At 36.0% G+C, this 20,826-nt stretch overlaps 1 protein-coding gene across 3 annotated transcripts in view; it reads left to right on the top strand.

Annotated features, from left to right (window-relative positions):
• The window catches only part of LOC125233850 (protein unc-13 homolog B), a 463,752-nt gene that overhangs the window by 400,306 nt on the left and 42,620 nt on the right, over window positions 1–20,826 (top strand). The window contains exons 18-25 of one of the 3 annotated variants that reach the window (XM_048139988.1): window positions 11,301–11,338; window positions 11,674–11,764; window positions 12,871–12,879; window positions 13,129–13,152; window positions 13,743–13,817; window positions 13,917–14,136; window positions 19,459–19,591; window positions 20,088–20,194. In XM_048139988.1, the coding sequence (XP_047995945.1) occupies window positions 11,301–11,338; window positions 11,674–11,764; window positions 12,871–12,879; window positions 13,129–13,152; window positions 13,743–13,817; window positions 13,917–14,136; window positions 19,459–19,591; window positions 20,088–20,194 (697 nt within the window). Of the gene's footprint in view, window positions 1–4,348; window positions 9,074–11,300; window positions 11,339–11,673; window positions 11,765–12,870; window positions 12,880–13,128; window positions 13,153–13,742; window positions 13,818–13,916; window positions 14,137–19,458; window positions 19,592–20,087; window positions 20,195–20,826 lie in introns of those variants that run through there. The other 2 variants (XM_048139987.1, XM_048139986.1) reach the window with 2 other exon arrangements.

Genomic DNA, 20,826 nt, shown 5'->3' with positions numbered 1-20,826 from the left:
GTCCTCATTATACATGACGTCCGCACATTATTGCCATATGAAAACGATTTGTAGCGACACTCTTTCAGGGTCAAATAAAAACTTGTTGTTAGGCTTTACATTATTTCAATAGTAGAATCGATTAAACACGGAGAAAAACCAGATACTAACAAAAGAAAAAGTTTGTTACTATCCAAGTTGATTCAGGTCTCCCGGCCTTTCATTTATCCTCCAATATAATTCGTGCTGTTTACTCATAATTAAGAATCGCATAAATTCCGCTGGACAGAAAGAAAATTTATAGCGCACCGCCGTAATGCCGAAAAAATGAAATATATTTTCTCTTTTATAAAAGGACTGAAAGTCGCAGGTGTTTGGAAGCGAGTAAAAATATATCAAAAACGTCTTTTCAAATGATTCTAATATACATAAGTATGTCATATATCAAGCTTAGACACAGTATTTGAAAATGACTATAATTTTCTTCGAGCTTCATAATGGTTTGTTCAATATATTGATTTCAACTTTCTAATTTTTTTACAATAGCACTCTTCTGCAGTTCATTATAATAAATATTAATGATGCTGCAATCATTATCCATACTAATATTATAAATAGGAAAGTGTGGGTGTCTGTTTATTTGTCCGTCTTTCACGGCAAAACGGAGCGACAAATTGACGTGATTTTTTAAGTGGAGATATTTATTTGAAGGGATGGAGAGTGACATAGGCTACTTTTTGTCTTTTTCTAACGCGAGTGAAGCCGCGGGTAAAAGCTAGTATTATTATAATACAGGACGTTAACATGATGTGGATACATTTTAAGGTATTTTCGGTGTATCGTGTTTTTATTATGAAAGAAGAAAAATACCTACCGCACAAGAATCTGTCTTTGTATGGAGGACTGGGCGACTTAGATTATCTGTCGAAAAGTTAAAAACAATATATTGTATTCTAACTTTTTCTAATCAGAACATCATACCGTATACTGTCAATCTGATTTTCTCTATTTCTGTAGGTATAAATGTTTATTCGGCTTTTCCTTTCATTAAATTTCCCTTATAATATCGTTATCATAAAGTTAATACTTACCAAGTTTTTACCTTTACATTTTCCACCGTAACATAATTATTCTTACCTTATTTTATAAAAAACAAAGCACTAGCGCTAACTGTTTAATCGAACGCCATGTTGCCGCAACTAATGTAATTAATTTGTGGTCTTCGTACCGACCTAGCACTTTCAGTGCACTCTACAACGAATACATGTTAACACATTAAACATTATTACAATAGCCGTTAGGTGCAAAGTTGTGCAATGTACTCGTTGACTACAGCTTTTTTAATTGGAAAGACGTAACACATTATGACTAATAAAAAGTTCTTTTGTGTATGTAGTTGTAGCGAGGCGAGGAAAATGTACATTCAAGATTAATCGCTAATGAATTGGAAGCTTTTTTGCTGTGTTTTTTAGAGGTACAGTAAATCTGCAAGGCAAAGAAACTAGTTAGTACTTACTTGCTAAATATTTAGCATAGGTTTCCAGTAGGTTAGTGAGTTAGTTTAAATAAGGTTGAAGATTTTCTGTGTGATTTGTGCTAAGTAATCATTCTCGCTCTTTGAATATTAATCTCTACTCAAATGAACTAGACCATAACTTATTGAAGCTAGTCTAGCTCCTTAAGCAAACTTGTAATAAACAAGCAACAATGACGAAGCGCGTTAGTTTGTTTTTAGAGTCTTCTTATAAGTTGATCATTATCCAAAGGACGTTTCTGAAATGCCACAAACAAAACGTTTCGAAACGGAAATCGCCATTAAGTACTACAAAATTCGCTACTCAGCATTATGCCCACAAAGTACTCCTCACTAACACAAACATGCAAAGGGGCTCCCACAACACATGTGTAATTCACACACACACGCGCGTTTTCCCATCAAGTCTTCGAAGTAGTACATTAACAAATAAAACTCCCGTTCACGCTAAGATTAATCATGATAGTATACCGTGATCCAACATGCCGTGAGCAGTAACATCTGGGGGAGCATTTGAACGGTTGCCAACAGCTGCATACTGTTCTCTGCCTGTTTTCGGTAATAATCTCCAGTCCATTTCGAGCGCCGCAATCGAATGTGGCTCAAATGTTCGGAACAAACGTTTGGCACACATTGCGTTTGGGTTCAAGTTGGAGATTGAGCGTGATTGGCGGAAGCGGCTTTTGGCAATTGATTTCGTAGCAGTTTGACTACTTGAGCACAATTTTGGGGGATTCTGCAGACGTCTGTAACTAGGGTTTACGGTCTAAGACTAGAATATAAAAGGTAATATTGTTTTTAGAAAAGCTTTACGAAATTAATTTGTTTCTTCACTTACTTAATTATTCTTTAGTAAGTATTTAAACAGCTCGCAGACAAGCTTCTTAAAAATTCATAATTTTACTCTACTGTCTGATGAAAATTTATCATAATTAATTATTATCCAAATTTACATTTGTGATTTCGTATTCTCAGTCAAAAGCCTAAAAGTCTTATTCAGCAAGATATTTTAAAGTATTCTCTACGGAATTTACTACAAATCCAATTAGTGTTGAGCAAAAGTTTTGGTCGGTTTTGGCGGCCCTCCAACCATTTCAATCGTTGATTGCCATTCCAAGGCACTACGTTCTCCGTCAGGCCATTGGCACTAATTCAGAGGTGTCGTGAGAGGCAAGACAATCGCTGCCTGATTAATTTGGCCTTTGCTGTAAATGGCGACGTTTCGGTCAACACTTGCTGAATTTTGTATAGGTATTTTCTCTGCATGGGATTCAAAAGCAAGCAATTTATGATGTGATGGTTTTGTGCAACATAAAGTTTAGAAACAATAACTGACAATCATACTAACGTAAGTTGGCAGCGATTTTATTGCAGCACCTGTACAAATGGTATTTTATGCGTCAGACGTAGATGAGATTATGACGTGTAGGGTATAACTCTTGCATAGGTGCCTATCAAATTCGTTGGCAACCTAGCAACTCTAGCAAGCATCAGTCTGACTGTTAATATATTTTTCCCCTCACTAGCTCGGAAACACGTGTTTTGTCCTTTAATACCAGCGGGTAAAAACGCATTTTATCCACTAGTGGGTAAAGTAATTTGACCTTGAATAAAGTCAAATTAGCTGCTTTAAAATTGATACAAGTAGGTGAACTACTGGAAGCAGTAATAAACGCATTTTTTGCGTTGTAGTTTCCTCGCTATTAGTGAGGGGAAAAGTTTTGTGTTACACTCGGGTGCAAATGTATTTTACTTCTCGTGTGTTAAAATACAACTTTGCCCCCTTGTATAACAAATAACTATTATAAGATGGATAGATAGTATATACTAATATGCATTCATTTGTTATTCTGTAGGTCATTTATTATCCACACTTTTGTTGAATTTCTGATCGTACTTTTTCCATTTACGGCTTAGGTCGTACATCTTAGTAACTCTGTACTGTACAGTTCCGGTGCTTCAGGTTAGGCTTAACACGAATACATGCTTCATAAAAATATTCCTTTACGCGATGTCAAAGGAATTCCACGTTGAAAAGCCAGTCACGTTTCGGCCTCCTATATAGCCGTCCTTCATTTATTTACTTGGTGCCAAAGAACATGCGGTTTGGGCACGCCCTCTGACCCTATTATTTCATAACAACAGATATTCATAAATAGGAATTGTTTGTGTATCGTGAACTGTCGAATCGTTTGTTGTATTTTGACAATGAATGACCAAAAGTGAAAAATAATCCGATTTATGAATTCAATTTTGAATTTACGTAGGCGCAGAGACTTTGTTTACCATATTCTGATATCTTGATCCTAATTGAATATTTAATTGTAAAGCGAAGCGGTGGTGAAGCTCGGCGCATCATTTCCTGACACTAATTGATCCCATTTCCCTCCCGCGCCGAGTGACGCCCTCCACCTCTGAGTCCATCGCTCACGTGGAATCCAATAAGAACCGCTTAGCTGCCTCGCCAGGGAGCACGTCAACATTTCTTAAACATATTCGGTTTAAAGATCTTTATTTCTCAAAAGAATAACAATAATTCACTTATTTGAGAAAAAAATAACAAATATTTACAAATAGTTTCGTGATATATTCGAGACTTAACATGCCTTAATCTTCTGAGTTAATGGGTGATAAAGAAGTTTAATGTTAACGTGTTCCAAAGAGGTAATCCCTGTCCTTTTCCTAACCTTTTGACACTTATGACGCTGGTCCGGATATAAGTCACTTATGTCCAGATCAGTACAACTTTTTATCTTTTACAGAAAAGTGATGTAATTGTATTTAAAATCATATGTATTTTTTGATCAAAATTACCGATTTGATTCCGTCGAAGTGTTTACATAAAGTGTTGAAACGAACATAGTATAATGAAATGATAAAGTGGATCAAATGAACAATGATGTGAAATATAAAGTGATAATGACATTTAACAGAACTCTAAATGACGCGAACGTTTCATATGAAAAGTGTGAAAAACAAATCGATATGGGATGACTCAAAGTGTAAAATGTTATGTGCAACCCATTTTCCGACCCGGAGATGATGCGCGAATTTCACGACAATGCTGGGGCAGGAGCAGGCGGCGCGATGGAGGAAAACGAGGGCGACGAGAATGGGGCTGCCGAGGTCGATATGGACGACTGCGGCTCCCTCGCGCTGCCGCCCGACCTGCCCCCCTACTCCGGCGATTACATCATCAGCGACTACATGGAGCGCCTCGGCACCCGCCTTAATATCCTTGAAACGGAACTCAAGTACGCCTGGCGAGCTCTCGATCTCCTCAGTCAGGAGTACGTCAGAATGTGGGAACGTCTTGAGAGGCTGGAGGCCCTGCTCGCGGACCAACAGGGTGTTATATCAACATTGCTCGACTTCTACACGTGTCGGGGCGTTACTGCTAGAGATCCTATGACCCGTCTAGAAGTAATTAGAGAAATTTTAGGCAATGGAACGGTAGAAGATGGTATCGAAGAGGGTTTAGATATAGGACGTAGCTCTGTTTTAATGGATCCACAAGAGGAAATAATGGAATCTAATGAAGCTTTTTACAAAAGTTTAAACCAAGCTTATCGAGATGATCTGGTTTGCGAAGAAACTTCTCGTCCCCCGTCACAATTAGATATGATTTGGGAAGCGCCAGAAGAACACGAGATGGAAATTATACCTGTTGGTTCAAGACAAGTGTACAGTTCAACAGATTACAAAGATTACTGTGGATTACAGGGCGGACCCGTTATTAGCGAAAGAGATTTGGTACATTTATCGACGTTAAGTACAATAGATCAAATTGCCGTAGAAAAATTACATGAATTAGATAGGCTGACAACACAATTACACAAAGATTCGAGAGAGTTAAAAGACTTGAAAACTAGAATTCTTAGCCCAGAAACAATGACATCCAAGCACAATATAGATATCGAAGCCAAAGCACTTGTTGAAGACGGCAACATTATAAATGAACAACTTAAAAATGTTTACTCTGGTGAAGAAAATTGGGGTATCAACGATGTTATGAAAAGTTTTGACGATTTTTTATTGTCTATGCCTAAAGAATCTATCAGTAGAGAAAAATCTCCATCTCGATTATCTCTAACTGAAAAATCTGTAACGGATCGAGCTATGGATTACTTGCCTCCAACTGTATCTCCTCGACGAAATTATGTTCCTGAAAGAACAACAACAGAGCCGTATACTACTGTAACTGGACGATTAGCATACAGTTCGGCAGTTGCAAATGCTGAAATAAATGCAGCGAAAGCTTCTAAATCGCCTAGCGCACTTTCTAGAGACAGGTTTGAATATAGTCCATCTTATCAAATGACAGATCCTTCAATATATTATTCCAGTAAAGGAATATCTCAACCTATAAATGACATTTACAAATCAGCTGGTTTAGATCAGCCATCTCCTATGTCCGTTCAAGAAATGTATAAGAGATCTTCTGACGGTAGACATGAAGTAAGTTATGAAGAAAGTAGGTTACGAGAACCCCCAAGTCCACCTCCGCCAGCACCACCGAATGGAGCTAACTTATTCGCCACTATAGGAAATAACAACGAATCAATGGCTGCCAGTCAATCAATGCTTTCGGCCGCCAATTTGCCATCGGACACTTTACGATTAAGTCCCAGATCTCCCAAATCACCAAAAACGTCCCCAAAACACGTTAAAAGAGATACGACGAACATAGTTGCCGCTAAATCTGACTCAGGTTTATCATCTATGAGTGGATGGTCCAGTTTGGAGAAAAGCCCAGGCTCACCAAAAACAGGAAAAGTCGTGCATACTGGTCATGACTCGCACAAAGTAAGAATTACTTCACCTCAATTAGTTCAAAGAATGGCATATGAAATCGATTCCAAACCCTATTTAGAAACACTTACAGACTCATATGCCCACGAAAGTAAAAGTGTAAAAAGTGATTATAACTTACGAAAACTTGACAAAATGAACAAAGAGCTCTCATCAAGAGAATTAAATAAATTTCAAGGGAAGTTAGAAAGTGATTTTGCTCAATCTAGTATTCCACTTTCCATCGGGGCATCAAGTTCTCAAATAAGCATGAGTGAATATTTTTATGGTATTGAACCTCCTTCAATATATTCAGTTGCTGGTAATAGACAGCCAGTATTTACAACGGTTTATAGCACTCCAAGAGGCATGCTTCCTGAAGACCGAAATAATTTTTCCGAATTATTAGATAGAAATGAAATTGTAGAATCCAATGCACCAGTTGCAGACTCATATCCACCTGAACCTAGTTATCATGCGCAAACTGTGGTTATGTCAGCCGCAAATGTAAATAAAAGAACTATGACAAGAGCGAACACAATGGGCCCTAATGACCCCCCATTTCATCAAAATGGATATAAAGTGACTTCTCATCGTGGTGCCTATCCACCTGGCAACCTTACTGATGCATTGTCATATTACCCAACGTCCAGTAGGTATGATTCACCAAAACGTACATCATTAGATCAACTTTCTTGGCAGGGTGGAAGTAGATCACCAACTAGTTCAATGGATACATCTAGTTTAAAATCTCACTCCTTAAATATTTCCGATAGAAAACAATTTCAAAATCAGTTACAACAAGAATATTTTAAGCAACAACAATATGACCAAAGAAACGGAAATCTCAATTGTTACAGCGAACAAGAATATAACCACCAAATGATACCAGAACATCCAAAAACAAGAAAAGAACAATACGTGGACTCCGGTGGTATGTTAGTATCAGAGTCGGGATATTTGTCTATATCAAGAAGCAAACCCCAAGATAAGCAACCTAAGAAGCCAAAGAGAACATCTTCATTAAAATCTGCTATGTCTAGTGTGAGCCATTGGTTACCAGATCTACACTTACCCAAAAAACACAGATCTCATTCTTTGCCTTCCGGTGTTGATACTGTAGAACAACCTCAACAAGAAAAGAGTTTAAAAGAACGGATATTGTCAGCTCAAAGAAGGAAGAAAAAATATCATTTAGTAGCTTCCATGTCCGGTTTATTACAAAAAGCTAGAAGAAAGAATCAAGCAAGTCATCAATCATTATCAGACCCAGAAACATCAGAAACTGAGTGGTCTGGAGGTAGATCTAGTGCTCAATCCGAAGATAGTGACAGTGTATTTTCAGATTCAACTCACGAGCCCAATATGTTTGCCAAAGTACCCCCAAAACCAAAACAAAGAAAAAGTAATAATCAAGAGATAGTGGAACAACAACAAATGCTCCAAGAATTACAACAGCAGGGTCGAGATTTTCCCGAAGATATTTCAGAACATGAAATGGATGAACTTGATAAAATTTCAGTAAATAATACGATCCCAAGAGATAAGAGCGACGACATTGACTTTCACTTCGCACGAATTAGCCAAATGAATAAAGATAATATATCAGAATTAGAAAAATTGGACATAGATACGGATATTTCAAACGTGGACTTATTTGAAGATGATATTAAAGAAGAAGATGACCAATCACCTGGATCGCTTTTTGCGACTATCGGTGATGTTAAAAAGGCAGCTGCTGCCTCAGACGAGGGTCTTAATGAGAGTAATAAATCCTACAGTGGCAGTTCGCAAGAATTTGCAGTATCAAGGGCTTTGGGAAAATATAGGTTAAGAAAATCTACATCAATATCTGATGAACAAATGGACGATGAACTATCTCCGCCAAGAACCGAACCTGAACATCAGGAAGATGAAATCCCTAGCCAAAAAGAGAAAAAGGTTCGCAAAACTAGCACCCCTGAAATTATTAACACATCGGCACCCGAAGAAACATCAACATACCCAGAAAGGAGTCCATCAATTCAAAGTACTCGTACTATTCATGGTAAATTTCCAACGAGACATCAGCAAAGTTTAGATATCCCTAATAAGCACGATGATGATGACAGTAAAAGTACTCATTCGTGGCGAAGTGGCTCACGGGTATCATCAAGACGACAAAGCACGGAAGACAGCATCGATTCTGAAGATGAATGGTATTGCTATGAATTGAGAAAACTAGAAGAGATGGAACATCAGTCGCATAGTGAAATGGAAAGACAAACAACACTGCCAGAAGAACCTGAATATGAGGATGAGGAAGACCCGGCAAAAGACAAGGAAATATTAAAGGAAAAAATGTCGTTTGTACTAAGAGAATTAAAGCTTAAAACAGCTAATGTAAAAACGAAATATGACAAAACTCCAGAAAAGGAAACCTGGAAAGATATCACAACGTTTCCTGCGACGTCTGATTCACAGGATTACGAAAGCCCTATCAGAGATGATGAAGATGATAAATTTTATGCTGACGATTCTGGATCGGGTGAAACTTCGGGTCCAGATAGTCCTGTTCAGAGTGGGGACGAACTTGACGAAGATTACGATATGCCGCAGTTTCATGAAGAGGCCACTGCAGTTCAAGAATCACAACAGCAGCAAGATGCACCTGTTGGAAGTAAATGGAAGTTGTTGAAGGCGCTGAAGGACCGGAAAGCGGAGGACAAGGCGTCTGACACTCCGGTGGCAACAACTCCATCCACGGAGAAAGACAAAGTCAGTGCAGGTGTAAGTTATCTTATGCAAAAATTTCACGAAATTAGAGTTAAAAGTTAGATGCTCGTGTATGTTTACAGTAACACTAATGTTAAATAATGTTTCGTTTAACATAAAAGTTAAACTAATATTTAGACTGATGAACCGCAAAATAATATGCTCGCTTTACAATGTCAATATAAATAAAAACGTTATCAAATAGGTATCCTTGCGCATAAGGCATAGCTGTAGGAAATATTTTACAATGACGTAATACTCTGTCCATTTCAACAACTTCCATTACAACGTTAGCTTATTGTTGTTTGAGAAAGTAGATGTTAGGTGTATACTGAGATTAGGGTGTTTATATTTTACAAACTATCGGACTCGGATAACGTACGTGTAAAACGGTATTGTGTCACCTAAACTTATTTAGAGGTAGATACGAAATAGTCAATATACTCGTATAATTTGAAAATATGAAGACATTAGGGTTGGTAACTGGGGTTGTGATGACTTTACCTAATTTCAACCAGTTGTTTTGCTCCAGTGACATTAGCAATCCTATGACAGCGACTCTAAAAATGTTTACTTATATATTGTATAGGGCGTGTAATAGCAACTTTATAATATTTATTATACATTATTTATAAAAGTATTAATGCTCTTTCTATATAATTGAGGCAATAAATTAGTAAATAAGGACTTTCTACATGTATGTTAACAGTATTTTATACGAAGCTTGAGAAATTAATCCCTGTAATAATAAAACTATACAATTTTTAACTAAAGCGGTCTTGCTTACTATTGTTTTATATGAATAACTACATAACTAAAACAAGTAATAAGTAATCATTCAGTATTTTAAAATAGGCGAGTTTGTTGCTTCATCAGTAATCATCAATGAAGCTTATAATAAAATTAAAGGTGTGATGCTTTCTCCGTGTCGTGTCGTACAAGCGTAGATGGCATTTTATGTACAAATTACTCTCATAAAAAATCATATCATCTCATATCACATAAAACAATATTTACCATTCCTACAAAGCACAAATATTAGGGATAGTTCATACAATAGCATTAAATGCAGAAAATCTTAAAACAAATACTCGCATTATATCAATTAACATTAAATTTGAAGTGGTATTGGAACTAAAAACGGAGATTATTTAAATATTGAGATATTACATTACACCGATATAGATTTAAACCAATTAAAATAGATATCTACGCCTACATGTTAATAACCATTTATTTATTGTGTCATAGATCATGATCAATGACTACAAAAAATGTGTTAAAGATACGTATGGGAAGAATTTAATGCAAATTCCTTACACTTGTTCTCGATGTTCATACAGTTTTTTTGTTTTATTAATAACATGGTGTATTATTCATATTCTTTCATCCAAATCATAATGATCATCATCAGCACCAACGCTGTTATTTTGTCGCTAATAACTATCATTTTTAGTTATGCGTCTATTAGACAGTCTGTCTGTGTGCGATAAAGTGTAAATAAAATCAAAATAAGTATATTCTTCTTTAGTCATAATGCCACTTCAAAATTCATCAAAATAAATACAAATAAGTATCTATACTTTACAGTCACCATTATTCGAATTTTGAATTTCCATCTTTTCTAAAACAAATAATTTACAATCTTGTCTCATTCGACAACCTCATACATGATCATCATGAAATATAGCAAAGAAATAATTATGTCATAGAAATCACGTCGCTTAGATAATCGTATATTTATATTTACACAACGTAAAGAGTTAGCTGGCACTTTATGTACTAACGTATTTAGCGGATGACATTAGATGTTGGATTACGTAGGCAAAGTTAAAATACATAGCGGTTTTAATTAGGAATTTGTTTACTTATTATAAAAATATATTAATTTAACTACTTGGTCTGATGGGACAGTGTAATCATAACATAAATTCGTACCTGCAAATTATTAATGAAATTAATTCAGAATCTCAAAATTAAATTAAACGTTAAATAATACATGAATTCTCCTTGTTAACGTTTCGATCAATTTCGTACGAAAAATATAAATTCAATCTGGAATGAAAAAATGTTCATACACACTTGCCATTAAAGAGACAAACATTGATCATCATCAGAAAAGAAATTGATCGAAATTGATATTATACAATGTTATTGTTAAACATGTTTTGTTAAAAATAAAATGTTGTTTTTTATTTTTATTTATTTTTCTTTTTACTAATTGTTTTTTTTTTGTTTTTAGAATGGATCTGGAGGGTTCAACGAGGGAAAAGGCAATGGGTATGTTCTATTCCTTTAATAATTTATTGATTCAATCTACTTGTGGTGAACATAGCATCGACTTATTTAGATTAGAGTACGTAGATTCTAGTTCCCAGCGTATTATTTTTCATTTCAAGGAAAACTGCTCAGTTTGGTATTTATATCCAGAAGGTTTTTATAACAGCTTCATTTAGTTTTTATTTCCTATGAATAACAGTCTTATATTTGTGATGAATATGTCATCAGAGACGTAATGTTTTAACATCAGAGACAAGACTGAAATTATATTTGATACATAAGCTGAATATTTCATACTATGTGTATATAATATAAATGCTTGTTTTTGTCATTAGCCACCCTGGAGATAACCCCTTCTACAGTAACATTGACAGTATGCCTGACTTTCAACCACCTCGTAAATACATCCCACTCGTCTCTGAACTTGTAAGTATGAATCTATCTGTAACGAGAAGAAAATATTATTTCTTAATAATCAATAGAACGCTGTATCTCTCTCTGGCCGGTTTCAATAAACTATCTTAGGAGTCAATTCTAAATATACTTCAAATTTCTTCAGTCACTTATTATGTATTATCTAAACAATGATTATAATAGTAATGTAGGTACTTTTTTTTCGTGTAACCTATCATGATTGATGTTGAATTGTGAACTGGACAAATTTGATGTGAAAATATAAGAATACATCGATTATAAAATCTAATAGGGTTAGAGAAGGATCATGAAGAACATCAATAGGTTCTTATCTGGGAAGGTAGATATTTGAAACTGGTCGTAAATGTTTACAGGGTGTCTATTCCCAAAATTCGCAGCTCGCAAAGACGAAACCGAAATTGAGGAACGCCCGTTTGAAGTGCTCTCCCTTCGATCGTTAATGTGTGAAAGTGGTGATTCTTTGAGCGGCTGAATTTGCGTTCGGATTTCGTACTTGGATGTTGCTGAATTTGGAATAAGCGCCCCGCTCGCATCGACGTTTGCTTCCTCAGGCTTAGTAATATTAGGCGCGTAATAAATGTTTTCTTCTAAACGGAATATTTCCATTATTGTGTGTTTTGGACAATTTATGGAGCTATACGGTGGCACGGAAAGGGTGTGTAAACCTTAAACGCCCCCATTATGATACATATAAATTTGCAAACCATTATGGAGAAATTGTGGCAAAACAGCTTAACACATTCAAGTGTATAATTTCGACTCAAAGACTAAAATACATCGGAAGTGAAATCTCTTCCATTTATTGTCCAAATTAAATGGATATTTAAACAGAAACTATCAGAGGGCCTATTTGGATTCCTTTTTCTCTTTATTGGTGTCTCTGTGTTACCTGTAACTATGTGTCTCCCTTGTAACTTTCACTAATACCTTTACCTATTCTTAGATGGCCTACCAAGTCCAAATTACCTAACTAACGTCACATAAATAGGGGTCACCGGAGAAGTTAGCCGTAGCGAAACCAGTTACCAGAGAATGATTCTGTTCCTAATTAAAATTAATGATGTAATTGCATTTTACCCCTTACCACGGACCCGCAGGTTCTCAAGGTATTTCTCTCCCAATAACACTTTCTATTTCTATGCATGCAACACTTTTATCGTCAGTAAAAAGATAAAATCGTGCCCGTTTGTAATCCTATGTAATAACACTTTTTACCTTTTTACTAATGTGACGATCTCTATCTAGTTTGCTTGCATCTGAACGGATTATTGAAATTCTGCATGATCCTGGCTGTTTTGCATATTAAATGGACTCAATATTTTTTTCTATTTTAACCAACTTTTGAATTACTTTAGTTACTCGAACGCGAACGCGGGAAGGTAAAGTATGTTGACACACGATGTCAATTCTATGACATAGTGCTATATCTATTAATTAAATTTATTTATAATATTTTATTTCAGAATGGAATGCACGTGCTTCCGTGCTTGAATGTTTTATTGCGAGGCTTTGATCAACTCAATAATGTTTTTGTCGAAAAATCATTTGATTTAATGCGCATATTTTCTGTTATTCACACACACCAAAATAAGTTTTAAAACATGCACAAAAATGAAATGCAGCATTTACTTATTATAATTTCCTTTCTATTTGTATTTTACAAAATACCTATTTAATAAGGCTTACATAACAAAGTAACATTAACCAGTCATTTTTTGTAGTATAAACTCATGATTTATTATTTACATTAAAAGGCTTAAGAAACAGCTTTAATAAAGCATGTTAATGTAGATTAACTTGAAAACGCCAATTTAATTAGAATAAAAAAAAGTATTAAAATACTTTTGCGTAGGCAGGTACATATCTTCATTTCATTTAAATAGACACTTGAGAAAAAGCTTACATAATGTATTTGATTGCGGCTTTCAAAATATTTTAATCGTGATTTTAAAATAATCATATTTTTTAGACTATGGCTGCCACAAAAAGGAATGCAGGTTTGACATCAGCTGTGCATCGGGCTACGTTGAACGATGAAGAACTGGTAAGTTTTTTATGAAAGCAATAACTCGTGTAGTTTTAATCTGTGCAAATTTTCATAGGTGTGAAAATACGAGCATACTGACATAACTCCAAATTTCAGAAAATGCACGTATACAAGAAAACACTGCAAGCGCTCATATACCCGATCTCTTCAACGACCCCCCACAACTTTCTGCTTTGGACCGCCACATCCCCCACTTACTGTTACGAATGCGAAGGCCTCCTGTGGGGTATTGCGAGGCAGGGCGTCCGTTGTACCGAGTGCGGTGTCAAGTGTCACGAGAAATGCAAGGACTTACTCAATGCCGACTGCTTGCAGAGTAAGTTGTGCTTCACGATAGACGGAGCTTTTACGTTTGGCGATACTTTGAGACATTATCTTATTTTTCTTGTCCTTAGCCCCGCTACCTGCGGTCGGTTCTCCTTGTCTGCCGTTTCCACTTATCTTTGTATTTTTTTTAATTATTTTAAATTCGCCTATTCATAATAATTAAAAAACAATATTTAACGAGACGGAAATATGGCACATGGCCTATTGATCGACTTCCTCATTCTTTGAAAATATCTAAAAAAAAGCTTACGTGCTGGTAAAAATGTTACTGATACATAGTACAAAATCTCGCCAAACCGGAACCAATGAAAAATAATTAATAACCACTTTCATTTGAAAACAAAATGTATACATAATTACGCTTCTAATTGGAAAGTAGACTAATGTTGAAAAAGTAATTAATTATTTTTCATAATTGAAATGTCAAGGGAATGGACGTGGAAGTCGTCAGTTCGTTAAAATATGTGATGTCATGTTTGGAGACTGCAAAGCACAGTTCGCTCCTTATTAAACTGGAGTGGAGACAAGCGGCACTTGACGGGTCACTCGTCGTCACAAGATGTCGCCGCTGAGGCACCGGGGTGTATCGATACAAGTTTATCGTCTGCCAATATTGTTCCGTGTCTACACACAAAAAAAAAACTTAGATAGTATAAACTATAAAGTGTTTGATGGCGACGATGTCATTATGGAACGAAGTCTAAATAAAGTTATCGATACTTTGACGTCAAAGGCTATAAATACCTACATTTACAAAAAGTTATTGATTGGAGGATAAATACAATCCTAGTGTGATACCACCGTTTATTTTGTTGCATTTTTTATTTATATAATATTTATTCCTATATATTTTAGATATACTAAGACACTAATATAGATCCATATTCTTGAGTGTTTTGCGGAATGAACTATCATAATCAAAATTTCCGTTTTGACAGGAGCAATAGTTAATATAATATAATAATATTATAAATGGCAAAGTGTGTATGTCTGTCTGTTTGTCCGTCTGTCACGGCAAAACGGAGCGACGAATTGAGGTGATTTTTTAAGTGTAGATAGTTGAAAGGGATGAAGAGTGATATAGGCTAGTTTTTGTCTCATTCTAACCCCCATTTCCCTAAAATGGAGGGTGAATGTTTGTTATATTATTAAAGTAGGTAATCCATACTAATATTATAAAAGGGAAAGTGTGTGTATCTGTTTGTTTGTCCGTCTTTCACGGCAAAACGGAGCGACGAATTGACGTGATTTTTTAAGTGGAGATAGTTGAAGGGATAGAGACAAAAAGTAGCCTATGTCACTCTCTATCTTTTCAACTATCTCCACCTAAAAATCACGTCAATTATTTGCTTTGTTTTGCCGTGAAAGACGGACAAAAAAACAGACACACACTTTCCCATTTATAATATTAGTATGGAAGTATGGATTTATGCCTCAGTGCATTGCCGTTTTTTTTTTACCTACCCTTTGATACAAATAGTCGTTGTATGCAAAGAGTATTAAATCAAGTCACTACTCAAAGTATTTTATAATAAATGTTATTCGAAAAAATGATCATTATATTAAATAAGAATTATACAATTTGTTAGTATATTATTTGTTGTTATATGATTCAATAATTATATCAAATAATCGTTATAACGATTAAAAATATATCAAAAAAAGTTATATCGATCGATACGCACCCAAATCAAGTAGCTACAACTAATCAATATGGTGTCGCGACTTTAATGGTAGAAAAGTCTTAGAATAAGGTTTCTTAGTTATAATATACGGATTTTCGTGGTAGCTGTCCCCTCGCTGCAGGAGTTTCAAGGAGCACTTATTTAATGGAGCACCAGACTTTTCAAGAGTTGCCCTTTGTGCCCTCACTTTGAAGACTGCGTTACTTGTATCGTATCTCGTAGTATTGGAGCTGAGTAGTTTGACCTCGTTGCGTTTTTATATTAATAACTAGCTTTTGCCCGCGGCTTTGTCGCGTTAATTTCGTAAATTGCGGAAAGCTCTACACAAACTTCCATCCCCATTTTAGGGAAGTGGGGGATTAGAAAGAGACAAAAAGTAACCTATGTCACTCTCTAACCCTTCAACTTTCCTCACTTAAAAAATCACGTCAATTCGTCGCTCCGTTTTGCCGTGAAAGACGGACAAACAAACAGATACACAAACTTTCCCTTTTATAATATTAGTATAGATTACCTACATAAATAATATAACATGAACGAGAAACTTGTCGATACATTTTGGTGACTTCCTTAGTTATGGATACGTTCCTTAATTGAAATTAATTGTAGGCATTTGTTCCCGCGAGTGACCCGTTTACGATCCAAAACTCCTTGCACAATTTAGAGTTTGCACCAAATGCTATACATAAACAGCTAATTAGAAGCACCTACAAATCTAGACATTGGATAAACAGTATAAACGTAGGTATAGAAAGCGAAACGTGTTTTGCAAGTCCATGCTACGAATAGTGGCGATTATTTATCTGTATATTTGTAAGTGTACGCTCTCTAGGTGGCATCTAAATTTAAGGTAAACTGGTAAACAAAATGTCGTGGTAGTCCAAATTTTAATATAGCTCAAATTATGCATGTTACGTACGGTTTTTGCATGTTTCAACGCTAGACATCAAGAAAACATCAATGTCTAATCGACAATCATCGTTATTCAAAATATTAGGATATTATCACGTCAAACTATCACGATAAAAAATCATCCTCATAAATTTTTATCGATGTCGTGTCTTTTATGGCCGATCGTTTTTATATTTATTTTATATTTTTGACCTCATATAATAATAAAAGCATGGTGACTGTTCCCCTTTCGAATACCTTTTTATATAACTGTGTATATGCTTTTTCAATGTGCATGGCTACGAAAATAAGTAACACATGATAATTTTCTGAATGGTTACATTATTGGATTCGGCGGTAGTGCACGATTAGGCGAGCAGTCCTGTGTTCCAGATTTCAACACATAACTAGAATCCATTTTACACTTATGGACTGCACGCCGTTTTAATGGAAGTCTACATTTTGAAAACAATATTCTTCGTATAATGTATTTATATTTTACATAAACAATAATATTTATCTGTATTTTTATTACAAAAGCATTATTTTATTCAAACGAAAATTTTAAATTTCCGTAGTATTATAATCTCAGTTGGAATGAAACGTAGAACATTTTCCTTTTATTGATGTAGGTACCTGTGTCTCATACCGTACTTAGAGCAGGCTCCAAGGGGATGTTCGTTTGCAAAAATAGCGCACCTCATTCTGACTTCAGATATATATTTTCTAGATCCCGGACATCATATAAACACATGTTGCCAACCAGTTTTGTGGTCCCCTTCCCCGCACCCCGGCAATCAAAAATCGCATACAAAGAAAAAAAAATTTCATCAAACCATGCCGTGTGGGATATCAAATGAAAGGGCTTACTGAGTAGTTCACGAATATATAGCATACTATAACATTTATTACACTTCCTCTAAGAATTTTTTTGAAAATTTACTGAAATGCTCGATTTTCGACTTAACTTTAAACCACTATTGCTTGAGAAGTTATGAATCTATTTTAATCATTATTATTTTAAATAACTAACAATAGTCCATTGTATACAAAATAATAGTTAATATAGTCAAAAAGTTGCATGGGGGAGCGAGGGGAGCAATCAAAGATGGCGAGTTTCGATATTTTTCTCGTGGCCAAACGTTGTGTATAACTGTTGTTTTAGATTATTTTTTCTACTCTTGCTTTCTTCCTCCCACTTTAATCTGTCAATTATATTGTCCCGCAATGAAATTCCACTCAGAAACCGAATTTTAAGAACCATATTGAAACATCGAAACTCGCCATTTTTGATTGCTCCCCCGCTCCTCCATGCAACTTTTTTACTGTACGAACTATTGGTTCGCAAACAATGGACTATTGTTAGTTATTTAAAATAATAACGATTTAAATATATTCATAACTTCTCAAGCAATAGTGGTTTAAAGTTAACTCGAAAATCGAGCATATTAGTAAACTTTCAAAAAAATTCTTAGAGGAAGTGTAATAAATGTTATAGTATGCTATATATTCGTGAACTACTCAGTAAGCCCTTTCATTTGATACTCCACACGGCATGGTTTAATGAAAAATTTTTTTTTCTTTGTATGCGATTTTTGATTGCCGGAGTGCGGGGAAGGGGACCACAAAACTGGTTGGCAACATGTGTTTATATGATGTCCGGGATCTAGAAAATATATATCTGAAGTCAGAATGAGGTGCGCTATTTTTGCAAACGAACATCCCCTTGGAGCCTGCTCTAACTGTATTTTTACTGTAATAACTGCATGTTAATATCTCTTCTTATTAAAGTCCCAGACTATTTTATGTTTGACTTCATGCTATTGAAATCAATCTAATCATGTTTTCAAAGTGTAGACCGTAGATAAAGTAGATAGGGCCCCCTTCCGCTATCCGATCCTTCGGGTTGCCCCGCCCAGCGCCGAAACTTGTTAAAGCCCTTGTCGAATAAAATTAGTTAAGTTTACTACTTTCTGTGCCCTACTACACATCTACACTTTCTCACACACGACCCTAAGTAACGGTACAGAGCCTTGAGAAACAAGCTACCGGCTAATTTTAAAAAATCTGACACTAAACTTGCGAAGATGTGCCTGTCTAGCAATGTGTGCACGCCTCCAATGTCTGCCCACTTCGATATTATATGTGGTCCCATAGTTTATTTATTTAAGTACATTTTATTTCTTCATAGTCTTCCGCGTTTATGTGTTATTTTCACTATCTTTATGTTTCTATTTAATAATCCTTTTAAGACGTGTGCTTAGTGCTTACGGAAACGATGACGATGTCTTGAAACGTAAGAAGTCTAATACAATGTAACATGAGATGAATAATTTTAAACTGAAACATACAATTCTTATACAGACTATAGTATTAAAGGGTGTTTGATTTCTAATACCAACCTGACACTATCCTCAGACGTGTGATTTCAGTTATAATAGTCGTCGACGCGATTGCTGTAATGTTGATTGCAGTAATTACGTCTTGGATATTATGTCAGTTGATATTCGTTTTGTAAAGGCGTCGTGCTCCGGTCCGCTTCGGTTGGCGCCACTGGGGGTTAGCGACGCGATCAGATCTGGCATCGTTCAATCAGTGTTCGTATATTTTCGGTGTTTAGTTGGTATCTGGTCGAGTTGTGTCCCCGCAGAGGCCGCGGCGGGCTGGGGCGCGGGGCGGGCGGCCGTCCCGGCGCATTTGCTTCTACGAAAGAACCCCCGGCACCGCCTGAGCAGTGTGTTTCGCAGGGGCTGCCGAGAAATCTTCGAAGCACGGGGCAGAGGACAAGGCTAACTCCATCATAACCGCAATGAAGGAACGGATGAAGCAACGCGAGAGAGATAAGCCGGAGATCTTCGAGCTAATCAGGTATTGCAAGTTTCAAACTGTTGGTTGACTAATAAGAATTTCATATTTCACGATAAATGTTGTGACAGAGGATTGGTAATTATCTCCACGAGTAGAAAAAGGTACTTTTTAAATAAATTAAAACATAGTCTAAATTTCTAGTTAACTACTAAACTTCCTTTGCTTTCGTTTTAATTTAACTTTTTACTAGTCTAAAGAACCATTAAAATCCAAAAAATATTTTCCATGGAAGTGAACTTACATTTATAAAATACCTTGAATATTTTTAAATGTATATTTGTTCTCATAGTCACGTGTTTATAAAATCAAGTTTGATAACAGCACTTATTTCGGATTTGGTAAATACAAAATATTTTACTCTACTACTAAACTTTGTTTACTCTACTACAGTTTTAAAATTAATTAATGATATTTTCCACTAAAATAAGTAACTGCGAACAACAATAAACAGCTTATGCAAGTGTAATGATGGCTGACACCAGTGTGTATGTAACAGACAGGTGTTCAGCATGGAGCCAGAGCCTCACGCCGCGCACATGAGCACCGTCAAGCAATCTGTCCTCGATGGCACGTCAAAATGGAGCGCCAAGATAGCTATCACAGGTTCGCTGTAACTGTGTCTCTGTCTCTTCCCCCACAGCCAGGAGACCGCGACGAACCAGCGAAGATCCCGCTCAACCCAACACACACACCACACTTAAACCTTTCGTCTTTCGTTTCATGTGGCGGCCAGGCGGACTTTTAACGTCGATCCAGACACTCACATAGACAGCCTCGAACAGGCCGAGCAGGTCACTATAGAGGGAACGTCAAAATGGTCGTGCAAGATCGCCATTACAGGTTTGCGGTGGTCTTTTGCGGCTCCGGACCGCACGTTCGCAACTTTGGCTCTATTAGACAGATTTTCTTCGCCTGACTTCTGAGTGCTTTCTTTGATAATTGCAATAACATATTTCTTGCAATCTACTGATTAATTATTTTAAAATCGGGACTTAATCGCATATGACTACATATTAAACCGACCTCCAACGTTTCAGGGACGGCGTTGTCCCCGTGGTCTCGGAGAAGACTCACCCACGGGGACAACGCCGTCCCTGAAACGTTGGAGGTCAGTTTAATATGAAGTCATACGCGATTAAGTCCCGATTTTAAAATTAATTATGTGTAATAATCGTGAAAGTTTAAATCAGAAAGTACTGATTATTCTTCTTTTCATTCAAGATTACATATTCTAT

Source organism: Leguminivora glycinivorella, chromosome 15 (genome assembly GCF_023078275.1).
Source record: "Leguminivora glycinivorella isolate SPB_JAAS2020 chromosome 15, LegGlyc_1.1, whole genome shotgun sequence".
Lineage (NCBI taxonomy): Eukaryota > Metazoa > Arthropoda > Insecta > Lepidoptera > Tortricidae > Leguminivora > Leguminivora glycinivorella.
This window is presented reverse-complemented; position numbering and strand designations above follow the sequence as displayed.